Here is an 18,585-nt window from a genome sequence, read left to right on the forward strand (position 1 = left end):
AGACGCTTGGTATTCTCGATTTGTTTGTAAACATTATATTCCAGCCATTCCAACAGAAATGTAATTGAGGTGCAGACTCTTCAATGTCTTGTTGATGTCACTACTTTAATAATTTGCCAGCCGGGGTGGTCGAGCGGTTCTAGGCGCTATAGCCTGGAACCGCGCGACCGCTACGGTCGTAGATTCGAATACTGCCTCGGGTATGGACGTGTGTGCTGTCCTTAGGTTAGTTAGGTTTAACTAGTTCTAAGTTCTAGGGGACTGATGACCTCAGAAGTAAAGTCCCGTAGTGATCAGAGCCATTTGAACCATTTTTTTTAATAATTTGACCAACATATACTGATAACGAATTCTAAAGAAATACGACTCGAATGCAAGAAAGTTTCTCCGGCACGGATGAAATTGTCATTAGAGTGACAACTGTCCAAAGATTCTGTACGAGGTTAGTGATACTGCTTTTTCTATTTCAAAAATATATTGTTTCAAAATCAAAAATGATTCAAATGGCTCTGAGCACTATGCGACTTAACTTCTGAGGTCATCAGTCGCCTAGAACTTAGAACTAGTTAAACATCACACACATCCATGCCCGAGGCAGGATTCGAGCCTGCGACCGTAGCGGTCGCTCGGTTCCAGACTGTAGCGCCTAGAACCGCACGGCCACTCCGGCCGGCATATTGTTTCACACAAGATATTGTAAACAGAGCCTTTCTATTCAAAGTGATGGTTTTCTGACGATCTTATCCTGCATGTTAATGTCCCATCTCATAACGATGAGAGAAGTTGTAAGTTGTGCATGTGTAATTAAAATCTATGGCGCTCTAATACAATCACTGCAGATGCATAGAGAAGCGGATCGGAGGAGATTTAAAACACATAACGTATAAGAGCAATCAAAAAATTTCTGGTTGAGGAGTCGCTGCAGCGTATATGCAACGTGGAGCGACTCAGATGCGGGTATATAAGCACCGACACGTAGGCAGGGGATTAGTGTGGTATTCGTGTCTTTCCGACATGCTTGCGATAAATGCGGGAGCGTGAACTCTGGCGACGTTATTACCATAGGTACGGTCGCAGGTTCGAATCCTGCCTCGGGCATGGATGTGTGTGATGTTCTTAGGTTAGTTAAGTGTAAGTAGTTCTGAGTTCTAGGGGACTGATGACCACAGATGTTAAGTCCCATAGTGCTCAGAGCCATTTGAACCAAGCCATATTACCATAAGAGTCCAAACAGGACCAACGTGCTGTTACGCTTTCCTTGGCTGCCGAAGGACCAACACCAAATATCAAATGGTTCAAATGGCTCTGAGCACTATGGGACTCAACTGCTAGGTCATTAGTCCCCTAGAACTTAGAACTAGTTAAACCTAACTAACCTAAGGACATCACAAACATCCATGCCCGAGGCAGGATTCGAACCTGCGACCGTAGCGGCCTTGCGGTTCCAGACTGCAGCGCCTTTAACCGCACGGCCACTTCGGCCGGCACCAGATATCCATCGGAGAATAAAGAATGTGTCTGGGACAGCGTGTCCGTAGAAAACCGCCGTTGTGGAATGGTGCGCGAAGTTCCGTGCTGGTCGCGATTCTGCGCAACACAAGTAACCATAACGCAAAACGCAGATGTTACGCAAACTGAAGTGTGAGGCACCAGAGCTCCCGCCGTAGAGTCCTTATTCCCAAGCCATTATCATGCCTTCGCTCCCTTAAGAGGCCTTGAACGGTCGACGGTTCCTGTTAGACGTGCATGTGCAGCAGTTATGGACTTCTCCACGGAGCAGGACACGGTATTTTACTAAATGGATACCTTCAACTTGGTGCGTCGATGGGGTCACTGGCTCAATATTCACGGCGATTTTACGTGATTGGCATACCGATTCTGGACTTACGTCCTTCGAAAGGAAACGTTTTGATCGCCCATCATAGAACAGGAGTCAACCGTACAGCACCCAGCTTTATTTTTCTTGCTAGGAATAAAAAACATACGACGGTGTAATGTGTTGTAAAATGTGCTCTCACATTAGCAAAAGTTAGAGCTTTTTATATAGTCATCGTCGGAAAGCTTCGTGCTTTTGTTGAAACACATGGTATCGAAGTATTTACACAAAGTCAACGGCCTTCATTACTATTAAAGATCATTGGACAACACCAAGTATCTAGACACACCACATGTTTTGAAAATAGCTTTGTTTCACAAAACAGCAAAAAGCACGATGTTAGTCCTTTTGAGGATTGTAGACAGTGGTGATAAAGGGCATGAGGATGCAGAAGGCAATGGGAACCTCTGCATTAAGATACATCAGGTATATCCACTGGGCGTGAAATGTGTAATCGAAAAAGTGTCTTGCTAATATCTTCATGGCAAAAGATATTGGATTAATCCCTTTCGGACGTCCTAGAGTGGACTGCCAAGGGGAGGGGACCATGAGAAAAATGTGGAATAACAAACAAAGCGATAACATTCTACGAATCGGAGCATGGAATGACCGAAGTTGGAATCGAGGATGTGTTAGTTGACAATTAGTTGGGGTTTAGGAAAGGCACCAGAGTGGCAGTTCCGACCCTGCGCTTGGTAATGAAACCAAAACAAGAAAAATCAAGCCCACTTCATTGCATTTGTTGACCTAAAAGAAGCATTCGACAATGTAAACTGGTGCAGGATTTTCGAAAGTCTAAGAAAAGTGATAGTATGCTGTAGGGAAATAAGAGTAAAGTACGGTATGTACAAGAACCAAGAGGGAACAGTAGGAGTGGAAGAAAAAGAATGAAGTGCTTGGGTTAGAAAGGGTGTAAGACGGAGATGCAGTTTTTCGTTAATACTACGTAAATGAAGAATGACAGAAATAAAAGGAACAGTCAACAGTTGGATTAAAAGTCAGGTGAAAGAATATCCGTAAGACTGCTGATGACACTGGTATTCTCAGTAAAAATGAAAAATTACAGGATGTATTGAATGGAATGAAGTCTAGTGAGTACAGAATATGGACTGACAGTAGACGAAAGTAATGAGAAGTATTGGTGTACCATTGCTGATCTCTGGTCATCAATTCTTCACCTAAGTGCACGGTTTGTCCACGAGGGCGTGGTAGACGGGTGTTGGCGCGCTCTGGTAGCTATTAGGGGGAAGATAAAAGTTAATCCCCGTCGCGATGAAGACGAGAATTGTCAGTCAACACGAAGGATTACCTATGATTTCAATAAGTTGTGGAGCCGTTTAGGTGATGGTGGTTGTTTCTGTTTCTAGTGACATATGTTCTCGCTTCCGTACTTGAAACAGCAGTGCACTTCTTTCTAACGTATTCGCAACGTTTGAAATGGATCTAAAATTGTACGTTGCGACGGGTAAACCAAGTGATACGTCCGTTAGCCTGTTCCCGACCAGTAGCGTCAAGTGATTTGTCATACTATCAAATTTCTGCTTGTCACAAGCGGCCATTTATACAGGGTTACTCAAAAAGAAGGAACAGATTTCAAACACTTATTGCTTACAAATACAAAAGATAGTAACATAGCTCCAACGTTCCTGGAAAGAGAAAAGTTCAAATTTTTATGCATTCAATGTGAGCACCATGCGTTACACAACAAATATCAAAACGGTGGCTCATTTCCAACCGCACACGAAGCAGCTGGTCTCTCATTATCGAATTCACAGCTTCAACAATGCTATGTTGCAGTCTTTCAAGAGTGTCGGGCATAGGGGAGATAAAAACGCAGTCTTTTGTGTAACCCCACAGATAAGTCACAAGGTGTGAGGTCTGGAGACATATGAGGCCACCAACGATGTTCATCTTCTGCTCCTCCTTTTCCAGTCCAACGTCCTGGAATGGCATCACTCAGCCGGCCGGGGTGGCCGAGCGTTCTAGGCGCTACAGTCTGGAACCGCGCGACCACTACGGTCACAGGTTCGAATCCTGCCTCGGGCATGGATGTGTGAGATGTCCTTAGGTTACTTAGGTTTAAGCAGTTCTAAGTTCTAGGGGACTGATGACCACTGCAGTTAAGACTCATAGTGCTCAGAGCCATTTGAGCCATTTTTGGCATCACTCAGTTAACGTCGGGCGTGCTTAGATGTTAAACATACCTTCCTCACTTCGTTTTTGAACCGGTTTGTGTAATAGATCTTGGCCACAACCTAATATTTTAGAACTTTTTGTATGTTGTAATTGATAACAAAGTTGTGAATAATGATGATGATGATAATAATAATAATAGTAAAAGTTGTGGAAAATAACTGGGTGACCTCACGGACGGGCCTTTTGAATTGTCTTCGTATTTACAGGTTCTGTAGGTCAGTGCCCCACATTATTTTCCTGCAACAGTAAGACACGATTCTCGAAGTATAAAAAATCTCCCCTTAGGTGCAGGTAAAGGAGTACATAGAACTAAACGTTCTGATCGTGAAGTCCCTTTAATTTTATTAAAATCTCGTCCATACATGCGAAATAGCTTTTTGTTACATGAAAATTATATACATCAATGATACTTCGAATCTCTAGAAATCAAAAGCATTTTATTTTCTTAAGCTGTTTCACATTCTTGTTCCAGATTTTGGTTCATATCAAATAGTCACATTTTCATGCGATAGTAATTAAAAACAAAATGCTAGTTTTATTCAAAATTATAATGGAAGGTGAAGTAATATTTGGTTTGTTAATTAATATGGAATTTAAAGAAAACTAAAAAAATGGTGTAGCGCAGTTAGAACCAACGACCTTATGGTTCCAAAGTCTTTAACGACGGATCCAGTTCCTGGCATATTAGTTAGTCTTTTATTAACAGTTCTCGGAAGTCTTTTAATCTTAAAATGTGTCCTTTTTCTTTACTTATTTTAATGCTCACTTCCTCCTTTAAGAAAATCATGTGTCGACACTGACTTTCAAATCTTCTAAGAATGAAGAAAATCGAAGGAAACTATACTATCATGTGTCCTTATAGGTGATAGAAAAATTATGTTACACTGATGAAAAAAATTGCAACATCAAAAAAATTAGGTAGAGTAATGAAATTTCGGGAATACATTTGTCTAGGTAACAGATTCAAGCGATTAACATTGCAAAATCACAGGTAAACGTAAACGAGAGACAAGCCATTGCAAATGAGAAATAGTGGTACATTAATGACCAGTGTAACCACCAGAATTTTGAATGCAAACATGCAAACGCGCATCCATTGTGTCGTTCAGGTGTAGGATGTCAGTTTGTGGGATAGAGTTCCATGCCTGTTGCACTTGATCGGTCAATACAGTGATGAGGTTGGAGTTATCATCCGATGATGTACCATGTGTGCTCGATTAGAGACTAATCTGGTTATCGGGCAGGGCAAGGTAACATGTCGACACTCGGTAGAACATGATGCGTTACAGCAGCGGTATGCGGTCGAGCGTTATCCTGTTGGAAAGCACCCCCACTGAAACGCTGTCCATGAATGGCAGCACAACAGGTCTAATCCCCAGACTGACGTACAAATTTGCATTGAGGGCGCGTGGGATGACCGTGAGAGTGCTCTTGCTGTCATACGAAGCCGCACCCCGGACCATAGATCCAGGTGTAATTACAGTGTACCTAGCAGGCAGGTCGGCTGCAGGCTCTCGGATGGCCTCTGTCTAACCAAGACACGGCCAGAACTAGCTTTCATCGTAAAACACAACAGACCTCAACTCTGACTTCCAATTAGGTCTTGCTTGACACCATCGTAGCCGCAAGTGGCGTTTGGCTCTGAGTTCTCCTTGAAATTGGGGAGAGCTGGGGCACATTGAACCATAAAAAATATTTCTCCGTGTTATTCATCCAATAATTTTATTACAGAGTCGTGATTTACAGATGTTACAGTTTAATCATTCAAGTATCAAATGGTCTTATGATTTCATTGTTATTAATTGTTTTTTAGCTGCACGCCTTTGAAGAAAATTTGGTTCATTGAGCCCCACATGTGGGGTACAACGAACCACTTTAAATAAGTTCATTGAAAGAACCTACTTAGGAAACAAAGTAAGTATAAATGTACTTTAAACATAATGTTTACATATATTCCACATGTGAATCATATAATTAAATTTGTAGGCGCACAATCATGTAATTTATTTTGGAATTTCCGAACATCAATGGACTCGAAGCCGATTCCAAATTTGAAATATGATCTTTGTCTCTTTGTCACACCATCAGTAGCAGGTCGGGGAGCACATAAAGTATGTTAATAGTTGGAACAAAAGCTTCATCCTTTACCTGAGGAAATTGACGGATGGCTTTCATGATTGTCTAAAATTAGAAGCGCAGGATTGTCTTTGCTGCTACTGGATTTGTGGATGAAATGTTTAATGACATCCACAAAAAGTTCGCTATTCATCCAGCCAGTCTTTGTTGCTAACCCCAGGGTTCCTGTTGGTGCATTACTTATCATATGTTGTTTGAAATGTACTTGAGGAAATATCATTGCTGGGGGCAGGAAAGTACCACCTGGACTGATTATGCAACAGGTGGTCACTAAGACAGCACGTTCTCCACTAGTAGCTTGAGAAGTCTGTTTACTTCCCTTTTGTGCCACTACCTTTGGAAGCCCATCTGGTACAGGTGAGGTATTGGTTTCATCCAGATTGAAAACCCTTGTACCATCAGCGAAAGTAGGGTATCTCCGGTAAAGGTCTTTCGAGTTTTTGACGAAATTCGAAACAGAGATTTAGCTGCTTGGCGAACTGCCATGCCCTTATTAAGAACAACCTGCAGAGCTTCTTGCATAACATCGTGGTCAGTTTTCTCTCTGTCCGTCTTCCTGCGGTACGAACGAACCATCTTCAAACCTGATAATATAAAACAAGACTGCTGAATGTCTGTAATTTAAAAGCCTTAAATACCTACACATATGTTTTTACCCATGCTAAGGAAAGAAAGTACAGAGTGCTTGTATTGGACACTTAAAAGATTCCTGGGGCACAATGAACCATGGCTCATTTTGCCCGGGGGAGCTTGGTTCAATGCACCCCACCAGTACATATTTCAAGCAAAGCTCATGTGAGGTTATGTATGAACATTGTTAATATTTGAAGATCTATATCATTAAAATACAGTAGTGATATTATTACAATGACTTAGTTTCTCTAAAATTTGGTGACAAAGGACTGAACAAAATTCAATCTATCTACATCTCCAAAAATTACTTCACTGTCGTGAAACTAACATATCACCAGTACAACACTATTGGCAGGAACTAGATCCTGCAGAAAACAAATGGAAGTCGGTAGAGCAGTAGTGACAACATATGCACAGACGGAAAAAATAAGTTATCACCTTATACTGAAGTTATGCTACCTGATTCATTGTGTCTCGTGGTTCAGAGTGCCCCACTCTCCCCTAACCGATTCGTAACAGTTCGTTGTATCACTGTGGTGCCAAATGCTGCTCATATTGTTGTTTTAGAAGCAGGACGATGGTCTTCCGTCTTGGCAGAGCCACGTCGCCGTCCAGAGCCCGGTCATGTTGCTAGTGTACATTGTTGTGACCACCGCTGCCAGCAGTCATGTACAGTGGCTACATTCCTTCCTAGTCTTTCTGCAGTATCGCAGAAGCAACGTCCACCTTCTCGTAGCCCTATTACACGAATTCGTTCACTCAATGAAGTATTGACAATGGCGTCTTTGTCGCCTTGGAGGCATCATTGACTAACAGCAACTCACAAAGCCCAACTTCAAAGATAACTAACGCTCATGACAGTTACAGCGTGTATTTGAAACAAACCCTGTTTGCATGATCATAGTGGCGCTACTAGTACCATCCTTATGCGACTGGCGCGAAATATGAATAATCATCATCTTTCAGATGTAGAAACGTGCCTACCAACTTGTTATGTTGATGCATTAAGTTGTTCTGAAAGCGGTGCTGATATTAAAGACAATAAAAGCGGGTTAAAAGCTGTGAGCTATCTGGGGAAGTTAACCTTGCATTACTGAGCAAATGTTTCACCAGGTATCCAGTCTAGCTTACAAAATTCACAACCAGACTAATATTCCCAGAATGAGATTTTCACTCTGCAGCGGAGTGTACGCTGATATGAAACTTCCTGGCAGATTAAAACTGTGTGCCTGACCGAGACTCGAACTCGGGACCTTTGCCTTTCGCGGGCAAGTGCTCTACCATCTAAGCTACCGAAGCGCCACTCACGTCCGGTACTCACAGCTTTACTTCTGCCTGCGAAAGGCAAAGGTCCAGAGTTCGAGTCTCGGTGGGGCACACAGTTTTAATCTGCCAGGAAGTTTCAGACTAATATTAATTATAATCTTTTAGTAGTCATCTTACGATAACCGGTGATATATACATGAAAAGACAATTTAAATAAAAAGAAATAAATCAGTTTATATTTGGACATTTAACATTGATCATTGTTCCGTTAAAATTTCAGCATATTAAAATTGATTCATAACTAAACTGGTGCCTTATTTAGGATTGTGAAAATGTGAGTTTGTAATCTTAGGGAACACATCAAATATGGAACCAAGATTGGGAGACTGCATACAACACTGCATTCATAAAATAACACACGAAGAACGTTGAAACATATGCAAGAGGAAATTAACCGCAACCAACCGATTCAATTTTCACCCAAAGGAGTTACGGTCGTAGTGCACTCCTGTCCGTCATGTAATTACCACACACTGGTATACTAAATTCATACTAACTCTCTGTGAAATCTTCCCGATAAAAATAGCTGAGGGCTACTTTGGTGATTACACCACATGCTTCACGTGGTCAACTTGGTTTACACAAAGAGTGTAACTCCACAATAATTTTGATAAATAAATAAATTACATCAAAACGCAATTTACAAAAGAAAAACTCGAACTGGTTACTATCGTCTTACTGTTAACCTGATGGCTCAAACAGATGTATAAGCACGTGGCACTGGTCTCACAAAGTACTCACCACGTGGGTTAAACATAAAGAAAAGGTGCTATATTGAAAAATATTGTCAAGACGAGACGTTATAATCTCACGCACATTCGCATTTAAGATTGATGATCTTCGTTAGAGTTCCGGATCCTCAACACGTGGTTCCACTTTACTCACAAAATAGTGACAAAGCTACTACTGGAAGATATTCTGAACTTCACTCTCGAGTTACACTGCGTTGCAATTTAAGATAACATATTTTAGATCTAAACCTGAAATAAAGGTGATTAAATTTTCAGTTAGGCTGAACTTAAGACATCCATTGTCCTACGGACTTAGCAGAGACGTGCTTAGCCGGAGATCTTACCACTTCAGACAATCGCCGCGGACAGACTGCCTGGGCCCCTACCTAGGGTGCTTCACAGATACAAACGGAAGTGACCAGGAAGGTAGGTTCCTATAGCAACAGGACAAGGGACAGACAGGACCATACTAAGAATAGAAACCTGTCTGCCTTTAGAAAGCGTAGCTACCTGTTCCGACGTTGGTCCTACTGTTCTCTAGCAGACAGGCTTGTCTGTTACCATCAAGCATGCAACTAGAAACACATATGCTCATTCATCCTTTCACACTGAAGGGAAGGTTCAAATGGTTCAAATGGCTCTGAGCACTATGGGACTCAACTGCTGAGGTCATTAGTCCCCTAGAACTTAGAACTAGTTAAACCTAACTAACCTAAGGACATCACAAACATCCATGCCCGAGGCAGGATTCGAACCTGCGACCGTAGTGGTCTTGCGGTTCCAGACTGCAGCGCCTTTAACCGCACGGCCACTTCGGCCGGCTGAAGGGAAGGGGGATGACAGTATTTTATCATATACAGTATATAAAACATAGCGGATGTAGGTTCCGTATGAGACTGTGTGACACGAATTACATATAAACTGTGTTTTAAAGTGTAGTAGTGCGACAGATCGTTCTTGTTTATGTGTAAAAGTAACATGTTCCACTGCTCAGTTTCCTCCCAGATAGTCAGAAACACCACAGTAAATTTAGAAGTGGAATGTATGCCGTAAATGACAACAGATTTAAGAAATTAACATGAAAGGAATCTAACAGAGACCTTTCAAACTTTCGTTCACATCGCACAATTTCTTCTTGCCTGTTGCGACTTTTTTCCGTCTGTGTGTTTACTAGCGTTCCTGTAGCGAACAGAGAATCTGAAGTTGTTTGGGAGACTTGCGGTAACGACTGCTGGACGTACTGCTGTTGCAGTGGTGATGTGGCGACGCTGGGTGCTGGTGTTTCCCGCAGCGGCCGTGTGGCTGGCGTGCAGCTGCTGGTGGGTGTGGCGCAGCGCGGCAGAAGGCTGGCACAGAGACGCGGACAGGGGGTGGTCGCCAGCAGCGGCCAGGGGGCGGCCCGCGCTCCCCGCCGTGCCGCAGCCCATGCTGGAGCTGTACCACAGCCACCTCAGGCACCGGCCGCACCCGCCCCCGCCGGCGGAGCTCATCCGCGGACTCAGGCCCACGGCGCAAGGTTCGTCTGCCTGGCGCACACTTGAGAAAAACTCGGGTATTCCTAAAAAAAACCAATACAGTTGGTAGTATTTTGTACTTATGGGCTTTACTGGGTTTTTGGGATTTTTTCGTGTTGAACACTATATAATTCAATTCAAATTCATATGATTAATGATTTAGAATTTTGCGCAGAGCATAACTTAATCATAGCTAACACTTGGTTTAAGAATCATGAAAGAAGGTTGTATACATCGAAGGACCCTGGAGATACTAAAAGGTTTCAGATGGATTATATAATGGTAAGACAGAGATTTAGGAACCAGGTTTTAAATTGTAAGACATTTCCAGCTGCAGATGTGGACTCTGACCACAATCTATTGGTTATGAACTGTAGATTAAAACTGAAGAAACTGCAAAAAGGTGGGAATTTAAGAAGATGGGCCCTGGATAAACTGAAAGAACCAGAGGTTGTACAGAGTTTCAGGGAGAGCATAAGGAAAGGGGGAAAGAAGTACAGTAGAAGTAGAATGGGTAGCTCTGAGGCATGAAGTAGTGAAGGTAGCAGAGGATCAAGTAGGTAAAAAGACAAGGGCTAGTAGAAATCCTTGGGTAACAGAAGAGATACTGAATTTAATTGATGAAAGGAGAAAATATAAAAATGCAGTAAATGAAGCAGGCAAAAAGGAATACAAACGTCTCAAAAATGAGATCGACAGGAAGTGCAAAATGGCTAAGCAGGGATGGCTAGAGGACAAATGTAAGGATGTAGAGACATATTTCACTAGGGGTAAGATAGATACTGCCTACAGGAAAATTAAAGAGACCTTTGCAGAGAAGAGAACCACTTGTATGAATATCAAGAACTCAAATGGAAACCCAGTTCTAAGCAAAGAAGGGAAAGCAGAAAGGTGGAAGGAGTATATAGAGGATCTATACAAGGGCGATGTACTTGAGGACAATATTATGGAAATGGAAGAGGGTGTAGTAGGAGATGAAATGGGAGATATGATATTGCGTGAAGAGGTTGACAGATCACTGAAAGACCTAAGTCGAAACAGGGCCCCGGGAATAGACAACGTTCCATTAGAACTACTGACAGCTTTGGGAGAGCCAGTCCTGACAAAACTCTACCATCTGGTGAGCAAGATGTATGAGACAGGCGAAATACCCTCAGACTTCAAGAAGAATATAATAATTCAAATCCCAAAGAAAGCAGGTGTTGACAGATGTGAAAATTACCGCACAATCAGTTTAATAAGTCACAGCTGCAAAATACTAACTCCAATTATTTACAGACGAATGGATAAACTGATTGAAGCCGACCTCGGGGAAGATGAGTTTTGATTCCGTAGAAATGTTGGAACACGTGAGGCAATACTGACCCTACGACTTATCTTAGAAGCTAGATTAAGAAAAGGCAAACCTACGTTTCTAGCATTTGTAGACTTAGAGAAAGCTTTTGACAATGTTGATTGGAATACTCTCTTTCAAATTCTGAAGGTCGCAGGGGTAAAATACAGAGAGCGGAAGGCTATTTACAATTTGTACAGAAACCAGACGACAGTTATAAGAATTGAGGGGCATGAAAGGGAAGCAGTGGTTGGGAAGCGAGTGAGACAGGGTTGTAGCCTCTCCCCGATGCTATTCAATCTGTATACTGAGCAAGCAGTAAAGGAAACAAATGAAAAATTCGGAGTAGGTATTAAAATACATGGAGAAGAAATAACAACTTTGAGGTTCGCCGATGACATTGTAATTCTGTCAGAGACAACAAAGGACTTGGAAGAGCAGTTGAACGGAATGGACAGTGTCTTGAAAGGAGGATATAAGATGAACATCAACAAAAGCAAAACAAGGATAATGTAATGTAATCGAATTAAGTCGGGTGATGCTGAGGGAATTTGATTAGGAAATAAGACACTTAAAGTAGTAAAGGAGTTTTACTATTTGGGGAGCAAAATAACTGATGATGGTCGAAGTAGAGAGGATATAAAATATAGACTGGCAATGGCAAGGAAAGCGTTTCTGAAGAAGAAAAATTTGTTAACATCGAGTATAGATTTAAATGTCAGGAAGTCGTTTCTGAAAGTATTTGTATGGAGTGTAGCCATGTATGGAAGTGAAACGTGAACGATAAATAGTTTGGACAAGAAGAGAGTAGAAACTTTCGAAATGTGGTGCTACAGAAGAAAGCTGAAGATAAGATGGGTAGATCACATAACTAATGAGGAGGTATTGAATAGAATTGTGGAGAAGAGGAACTTATGGCACAACTTGACTAGAAGAAGTGATCGGTTGGTGGGACTGTTCTGAGACATCGAAGGATCACTAATTTAGTATTGGAGGGCAGCGTGGAGAGTAAAAATCGTAGAGGGAGACAAAGAGATGAATACACTAAGCAGATTCAGAAGGATGTAGGCTGCAGTAGGTACTGGGAGATGAAAAAGCTTGCACAGGATAGAGTAGCATGGAGAGCTGCATCAAACCAGTCTCAAGACTGAAGACCACAACAACAACAACAACAACATGATTAATTTATTCAAAACACTAACCACTGTGTGTATTGAACTGGGGACCTAGAAACGACGGAGGGGCTTCGTTCCGCCGTTGCCCCCAGTGGTCCAAAAATCCCAGTACAGGCACAGCAGTCCACCGACCCCACCGCCGCCCCACACCGAACCCAGGGTTATTGTGCGGTTCGGCCCCCAGTGGACCCTCTCCCCCCGGGATCGTTTCGCTCCAGACGAGTGTAACCCCAATGTTTGCGTGGTAGTGTAATTATGGTGTACGTGTACGTGGGGACAGTGTTTACACAGCAATCGCCTATGTGGTGTAACTGAGGCGGAATAAGGGGAACCAGCCCGCATTCGCCGAGGCAGATGGAAAACCGCTTTCTACATCGATATCTACATGAATACTCTGCAAATCACATTTAAGTGCCTGGAAGAGGGTTCATCGAACCACTTTCACGATTCTCTATTATTCCAAACTCGTATATCGCATGGAAAGAATGAAAACCTATATCTTTTCGTACGAGCTCTGATTTCTCTTATTTTATCTTTGTGATCGTTCCTCCCTATGTAAGTCGGTGTCAACGAAATATTTTCGCATTCGGAAGAGAAAGTTGGTGATTGGAATTTCGTGAGAAGATTCTGTCGCAACGAAATACGCCTTTCTTTTAATTATGTCCATCCCAAATTCTGTATCATTTCAGTGACACTCTCTCCTATATTTCGCGATAATACAAAACGTGCTGCCTTTCTTTGAACTTTTTCGATGTACTCAGTCAGTCCTGTCTGGTAAGGATCCCACATCGCGCAAAGGGATTCTAAAAGAGGACAGACAAGTGTAGTCCTTAGTAGGTCTGTTACATTTTCTAAGTGTCCTGCCAATGAAACACAGTTTTTGGTTAGCCTTCCCTACAACATTTTCTATGTCTTCCTTCCAATTTAAATTTTCACAATTGTAACTTAGGTATTTAGTTGAATTTACGGCTTTTAGATTAGACCTTCAAAACCATCCACAGTCTGGTCGACACACCGGACCTCGACACAAATCCGGATTCGTGCCGAGGACCGGCACGCCTTCGCACTTGGGAAGCAGCGTGTTAGACTGCGCGGCTAACCAAGCGGGCACATACTAACCCGTACTTACAACTAATTTATTAGTGCGTCATTCCTTGTCCTGCATCCGTTACGAGTATCTACTCCTCCTCCTATGGATTTGTTTGATCAAAATTAAGAAATTCTTTAGGATGGGAAAGAACCGAGAAATTAGTGGAAGACAATTTCTGTATGGCAATGGCCTTGCCGCATTGGATACACAGGTTCCCGTTAGATCACCGACTTTAAGCGCTGTCGGGTGTGGCCGGCACTTGGATAGGTGACCATCCGGGTCGCCATGCACTGTTAACATTTTTAGGGGTGCACTCAGCATCGTGATGCCAATTGAGGAGCTACTCGACCGAATAGTAGCGGCTTCGGTCAGGAATACCATCATAACGACCGGGAGAGCGGTGTGCTGACCATACGGCCCTCCTATCCGCATCGTCCTCTGAGGACGACACGGCGGTCGAATGGCCCCGATGGCCCACTTGTGGCCTGAAGACGGAGTGCAATTTCTGTATGCTTCCGAAAAGGAGTTAATTTTTTTCTGGTTGGTTGGTTGGTTGCTTTGGGGAAGGAGACCAGACAGCGAGGTCATCGGTCTCATCGGATTAGGGAAAGACGGGGAAGGAAGTCGGCCGTGCCCTTTGAAAGGAACCATCCCGGCATTTGCCTGGAGCGATTTAGGGAAACCACGGAAAACCTAAATCAGGATGGCCGGACGCGGGATTGAACTGTCGTCCTCCCGAAAGCGAGTCCTGTGTCTAACCACTGCGCCACCTCGCTCGGTTAATTTTTTTTTTTTTTTTTTTCTGGAAGAATAAATCTCACTTAATTGTGTATCATATTGCGAGATGTAGCGGACCCTGTACAAAGAAGGAAAAATAAATATATATTAATCTTAGTGTACAAACAACTGCAGGTCCTCTCGAACATTATCTGAATACCACTGCCTTTGCTGAGAGACGTGCTTTCTTAACAGATGCCGTACTCCGTCTCAGTGCGAGTACGCAGTGCTGCATAACACACTTTAAACAAAATTTTTACAAGAATAAAGAGAGCTTATAAGCTTTCATAAAGGCGAAGGCTGGACACACAGTCTCTACTACCACAAACTTTAGAACTTACTCTTATAAGTAAATGTCAGAAAGCAAGCATTTAAACATCGCAAGCAGACATTTACAAAAGGGGGAATAATACAGGGAGGGTAGGAAGGACGATTAACGTTCACGTTATAAGCTAACTGGTCTCCGGAGGCCATATGTCTCACAAACTGACATTTTATTATAAGTAAAGATTTACAACAACTAATCAAAATATTCTTCAATTCAAATTGGTATTCACATTAATCACGAGCGGGTACCAAAAGCCCGGTAAACATGGCGCTGCCAGCGGCCACCCCTCGGCAAGGTAACACTGGAACAACCTTGAAACAGCAATTACTCTAAAACAGAAATAAGATTCCATTTATACTCTTGCACATAAAAAACGTTTCAAGGGATTCTTTAATTCTGTTTAAAATAATTCTGGTGAGAACCTTACTGGGCAATGACAACAATGTAATACCACGCCAGTTGTTACAGTCTGACACATTTCCCTTTTTTGGGAGCTTTACCACCAAGCCATTTTTCCACTCCTTTGGAGATTTCTCTTCAAGCCAAATATGCTTCAGCAAAGGATGGAGCATTTTAACAGTACTTTCAATATCGGCTTTTAAGAGCTCTGGTGCTATGTTGTCTAGGCCTGGCGCCTTTGTATTTTTTAGTGTTTTCAAGGCAATCCTAATTTCGTCCATTGTGGGGCACTGCAAATTTACATCTTGATCTCCTTCGACTTCCTCTGGAACATCTCTTACCGTTCCTCTTGGTTGTCTTCACAATTTAACAGTTCCCTGAAGTGCTCCTCCCATCTCTGTAGCTGTGCCTGTTGAGTTGTAAGCATCGCACCATCCTTGTTCTTAACTGGTCCTTCATGTCTGAAGTTCTTCATTGACAACCGTTTGGTAATGTTGTAGAGCTCTTTCATATTTCCTTGTCTTGCTGCCTCTGCTAATTTTGCTTGCTCATCTATCCATTTCCTTTTATCTCGACGTAGCAATGTTTTCACTTTTTTGTTCGCCTCCATGTATTCTTTATGCGCTTCGCTCTTCTGCGCTCTTGTCTTACAAAAATCTAACTTAAGTTTTAGTTCTTTCCTGTGGCTGATTTCATTCCACGTATCATCGGAGATCCATTCCTTCCTTTGATGTGCCTTAAATCCTAAGATTTTTTCTCCCACATCTAAATAACTGTTCTTGATTTTTTGCCAGCATGTTTCAATTCCCTCTTCCATGAAGTTTTCCTCAGAGAGGACCTGGAATCTGTTTTGTAGTTCAAGGGCAAATGTTTCTTTTATCTGTTGGTCTTATAATCTTGCCACCTCTATTTTCTTGCACCTATGATTGAGCTTGGTTCTATTTGCCACTATCTTCGGTCTGAATTCCGCCAAAACTAGGTGGTGATCACTTCCAACGTCTGCCCCTCTTCTATTTCTGACATCTAACAGAGATTGTCGGAACTTGCGGCTTATGACTATGTGGTCTATTTGATTTTCGGTAACGTGGTCTGGAGAAACCCACGTTATCTTATGGCACTTACGATGTGGAAACAATGTGCCTCCAATGACTAGGTCATGTTCAGCACATGTATCCATCAACAGTTCACCATTTACATTCCTGATCCCCATGCCATGCAAGCCCATAATATGTTCAAGCCCTTCATTTTCTGAACCAACTTTTGCGTTCAAGTCACCCATTAAAATTTTTATGTCCCTAGAAATTGTTTGTCTAAGGACTCCGTTAAGCTCTGTATAAAATGCATCTTTTAATTCTCCTTTAGCTATTTCAGTAGGTGCATAGCATTGAATTACAGTGACATGTCGTACATTTGTTTTAAAGCGTGCGGTTATTATCCGTTCTGAGACTGGTTTCCACTCCAGTAAGCTCTTCTTGCTGCTTTTAGATAGTAAGAGCCCTACACCATTCCTATGCATCGCGTCCTCTCCTGTCTGACCCGCATACAGCAACACTCCACCATCTTGTGTTTGGAATTCCCCAGATTCTGGCCACCTTACTTCACTTAGTCCCAATATATCTAGTCGATAGTTCTCCATCTCTTTTTCAACCTGTCTTAGCCTCCCTGCCTCTCTCAACGTCCTTACATTCCAAAAACCGATAAGGGTTTTCCTTTTCAGGCCAAAGGTCATATCCTTAAGATCCAGCCGGCTGTTTCTCCTTTTAGTTTCTGTGATATGTGTTTTTTGGTGGTGCGGGTTATCAGCCCACAGCCCCCGAGTGTCCTGGTGGGGCTGCCACCTCATGGCCTGGACACCTGCCAAGGTTTTATTTCAGGGCCTTACCCCTTAGATACCTTGTCTTCACCACGACTACAGAACGCTATCCATCCCTTCGCAGTAAGGCCTATGTGCATCAACGTTGTCCTGGTTTCTAAGGATCTTCCGCTGTCCACATTAGGGGACTGTGTCTGCTGCCACACAATCACAAAGAGGAAAAGGAAAGGAACAGAATAGTATAGGACAGGACACTAGACGGGACGTTGTGAGACACACTTTGTCTGGATCCTCTATGGAGACCTGTCCGGCTTGGGAGGCCCTGCCGGTAGTTACACCACCGCCGGCATAGCCCTCCACTTCACTGGATCACACAAACCCCCTCGCCCACACGGCCAGTGTTTCGCTAAGGCGGTGTCTCCCTTGAAAAGCGACTGCGTAAAGAACAGGCCGGTTTTAGGGCACAACGCAGCTGTGTTGATCTTATTAACACTCTTAGGATCATCTTAGAGCAAAGCAAAGAATTCCAAGCAACCATGTACCTGGCATTCATTGATTTTCAAAAGGCCTTCGATTTCGTGAAACACAAAGTGCTCTGGCAGATGTTGCGGAAGTATGGCATACCACAGAAGATCTTAAACATCATAAAAGATATATACGATGGCTATGAATGCTGCTTACTCCACAAGGTAAATATGACAGAGCCCATAAAAGTAACAACTGGAGTCCGGCAGGGTTGCATTTTGTCACCAATACTTTTTCTACTCATTCCAGACTCTGTTATGAGAAGAGTCACAGCAGGCAGGAGACGAGGAATCCAGTGGGGGATCCACGAACGTCTGGAGGATTTGGATTTTGCAGAAGACATAGTTTTATTAGCTCCAAGGCTGACTGATATGCAAGCTAAATTAAACTTGCTGAAAGAAGAAGCAGAGACTGCTGGCCTCAAGATAAATACAGGCAAAACAAAGGAAATGAGAGTAAATTCAGGGAACATGGAGGTGCCCCTGTTAATAGGTGAGCAGTGAGTGGAGACTGTCAACTCATTCCTGTATCTAGGTAGTATAGTGGCGGAAGATAGTGGAGCTGGAGATGACGTGAAAAACCGCATTAAAAAGGCAAATGCTGCCTTCATACAATTGTATCCAATATGGAAAAATAGAAATATCACATACAAAACAAAAATCCGTATTTTTAATACAAATGTGAAGGCTGTCCTTCTGTACGCCAGTGAAAGCTGAAAAATGGATAAAAAGAT

The 18,585-nt window shown here is 42.7% G+C and overlaps 1 protein-coding gene across 1 annotated transcript in view; it reads left to right on the forward strand.

Moving 5' to 3' along the window:
• The first annotated feature begins 10,155 nt into the window (after nucleotides 1-10,155).
• Nucleotides 10,156-18,585, forward strand: part of LOC124594491 (growth/differentiation factor 6-A-like) — a 94,475-nt gene continuing 86,045 nt past the window's right edge. Inside the window, exon 1 of the mRNA XM_047132867.1 lies at nucleotides 10,156-10,414. Coding sequence (XP_046988823.1) covers nucleotides 10,156-10,414 — 259 coding nt within the window. The remainder of the gene's footprint in view (nucleotides 10,415-18,585) is intronic.

Source organism: Schistocerca americana, chromosome 2, assembly GCF_021461395.2.
Source record: "Schistocerca americana isolate TAMUIC-IGC-003095 chromosome 2, iqSchAmer2.1, whole genome shotgun sequence".
Lineage (NCBI taxonomy): Eukaryota > Metazoa > Arthropoda > Insecta > Orthoptera > Acrididae > Schistocerca > Schistocerca americana.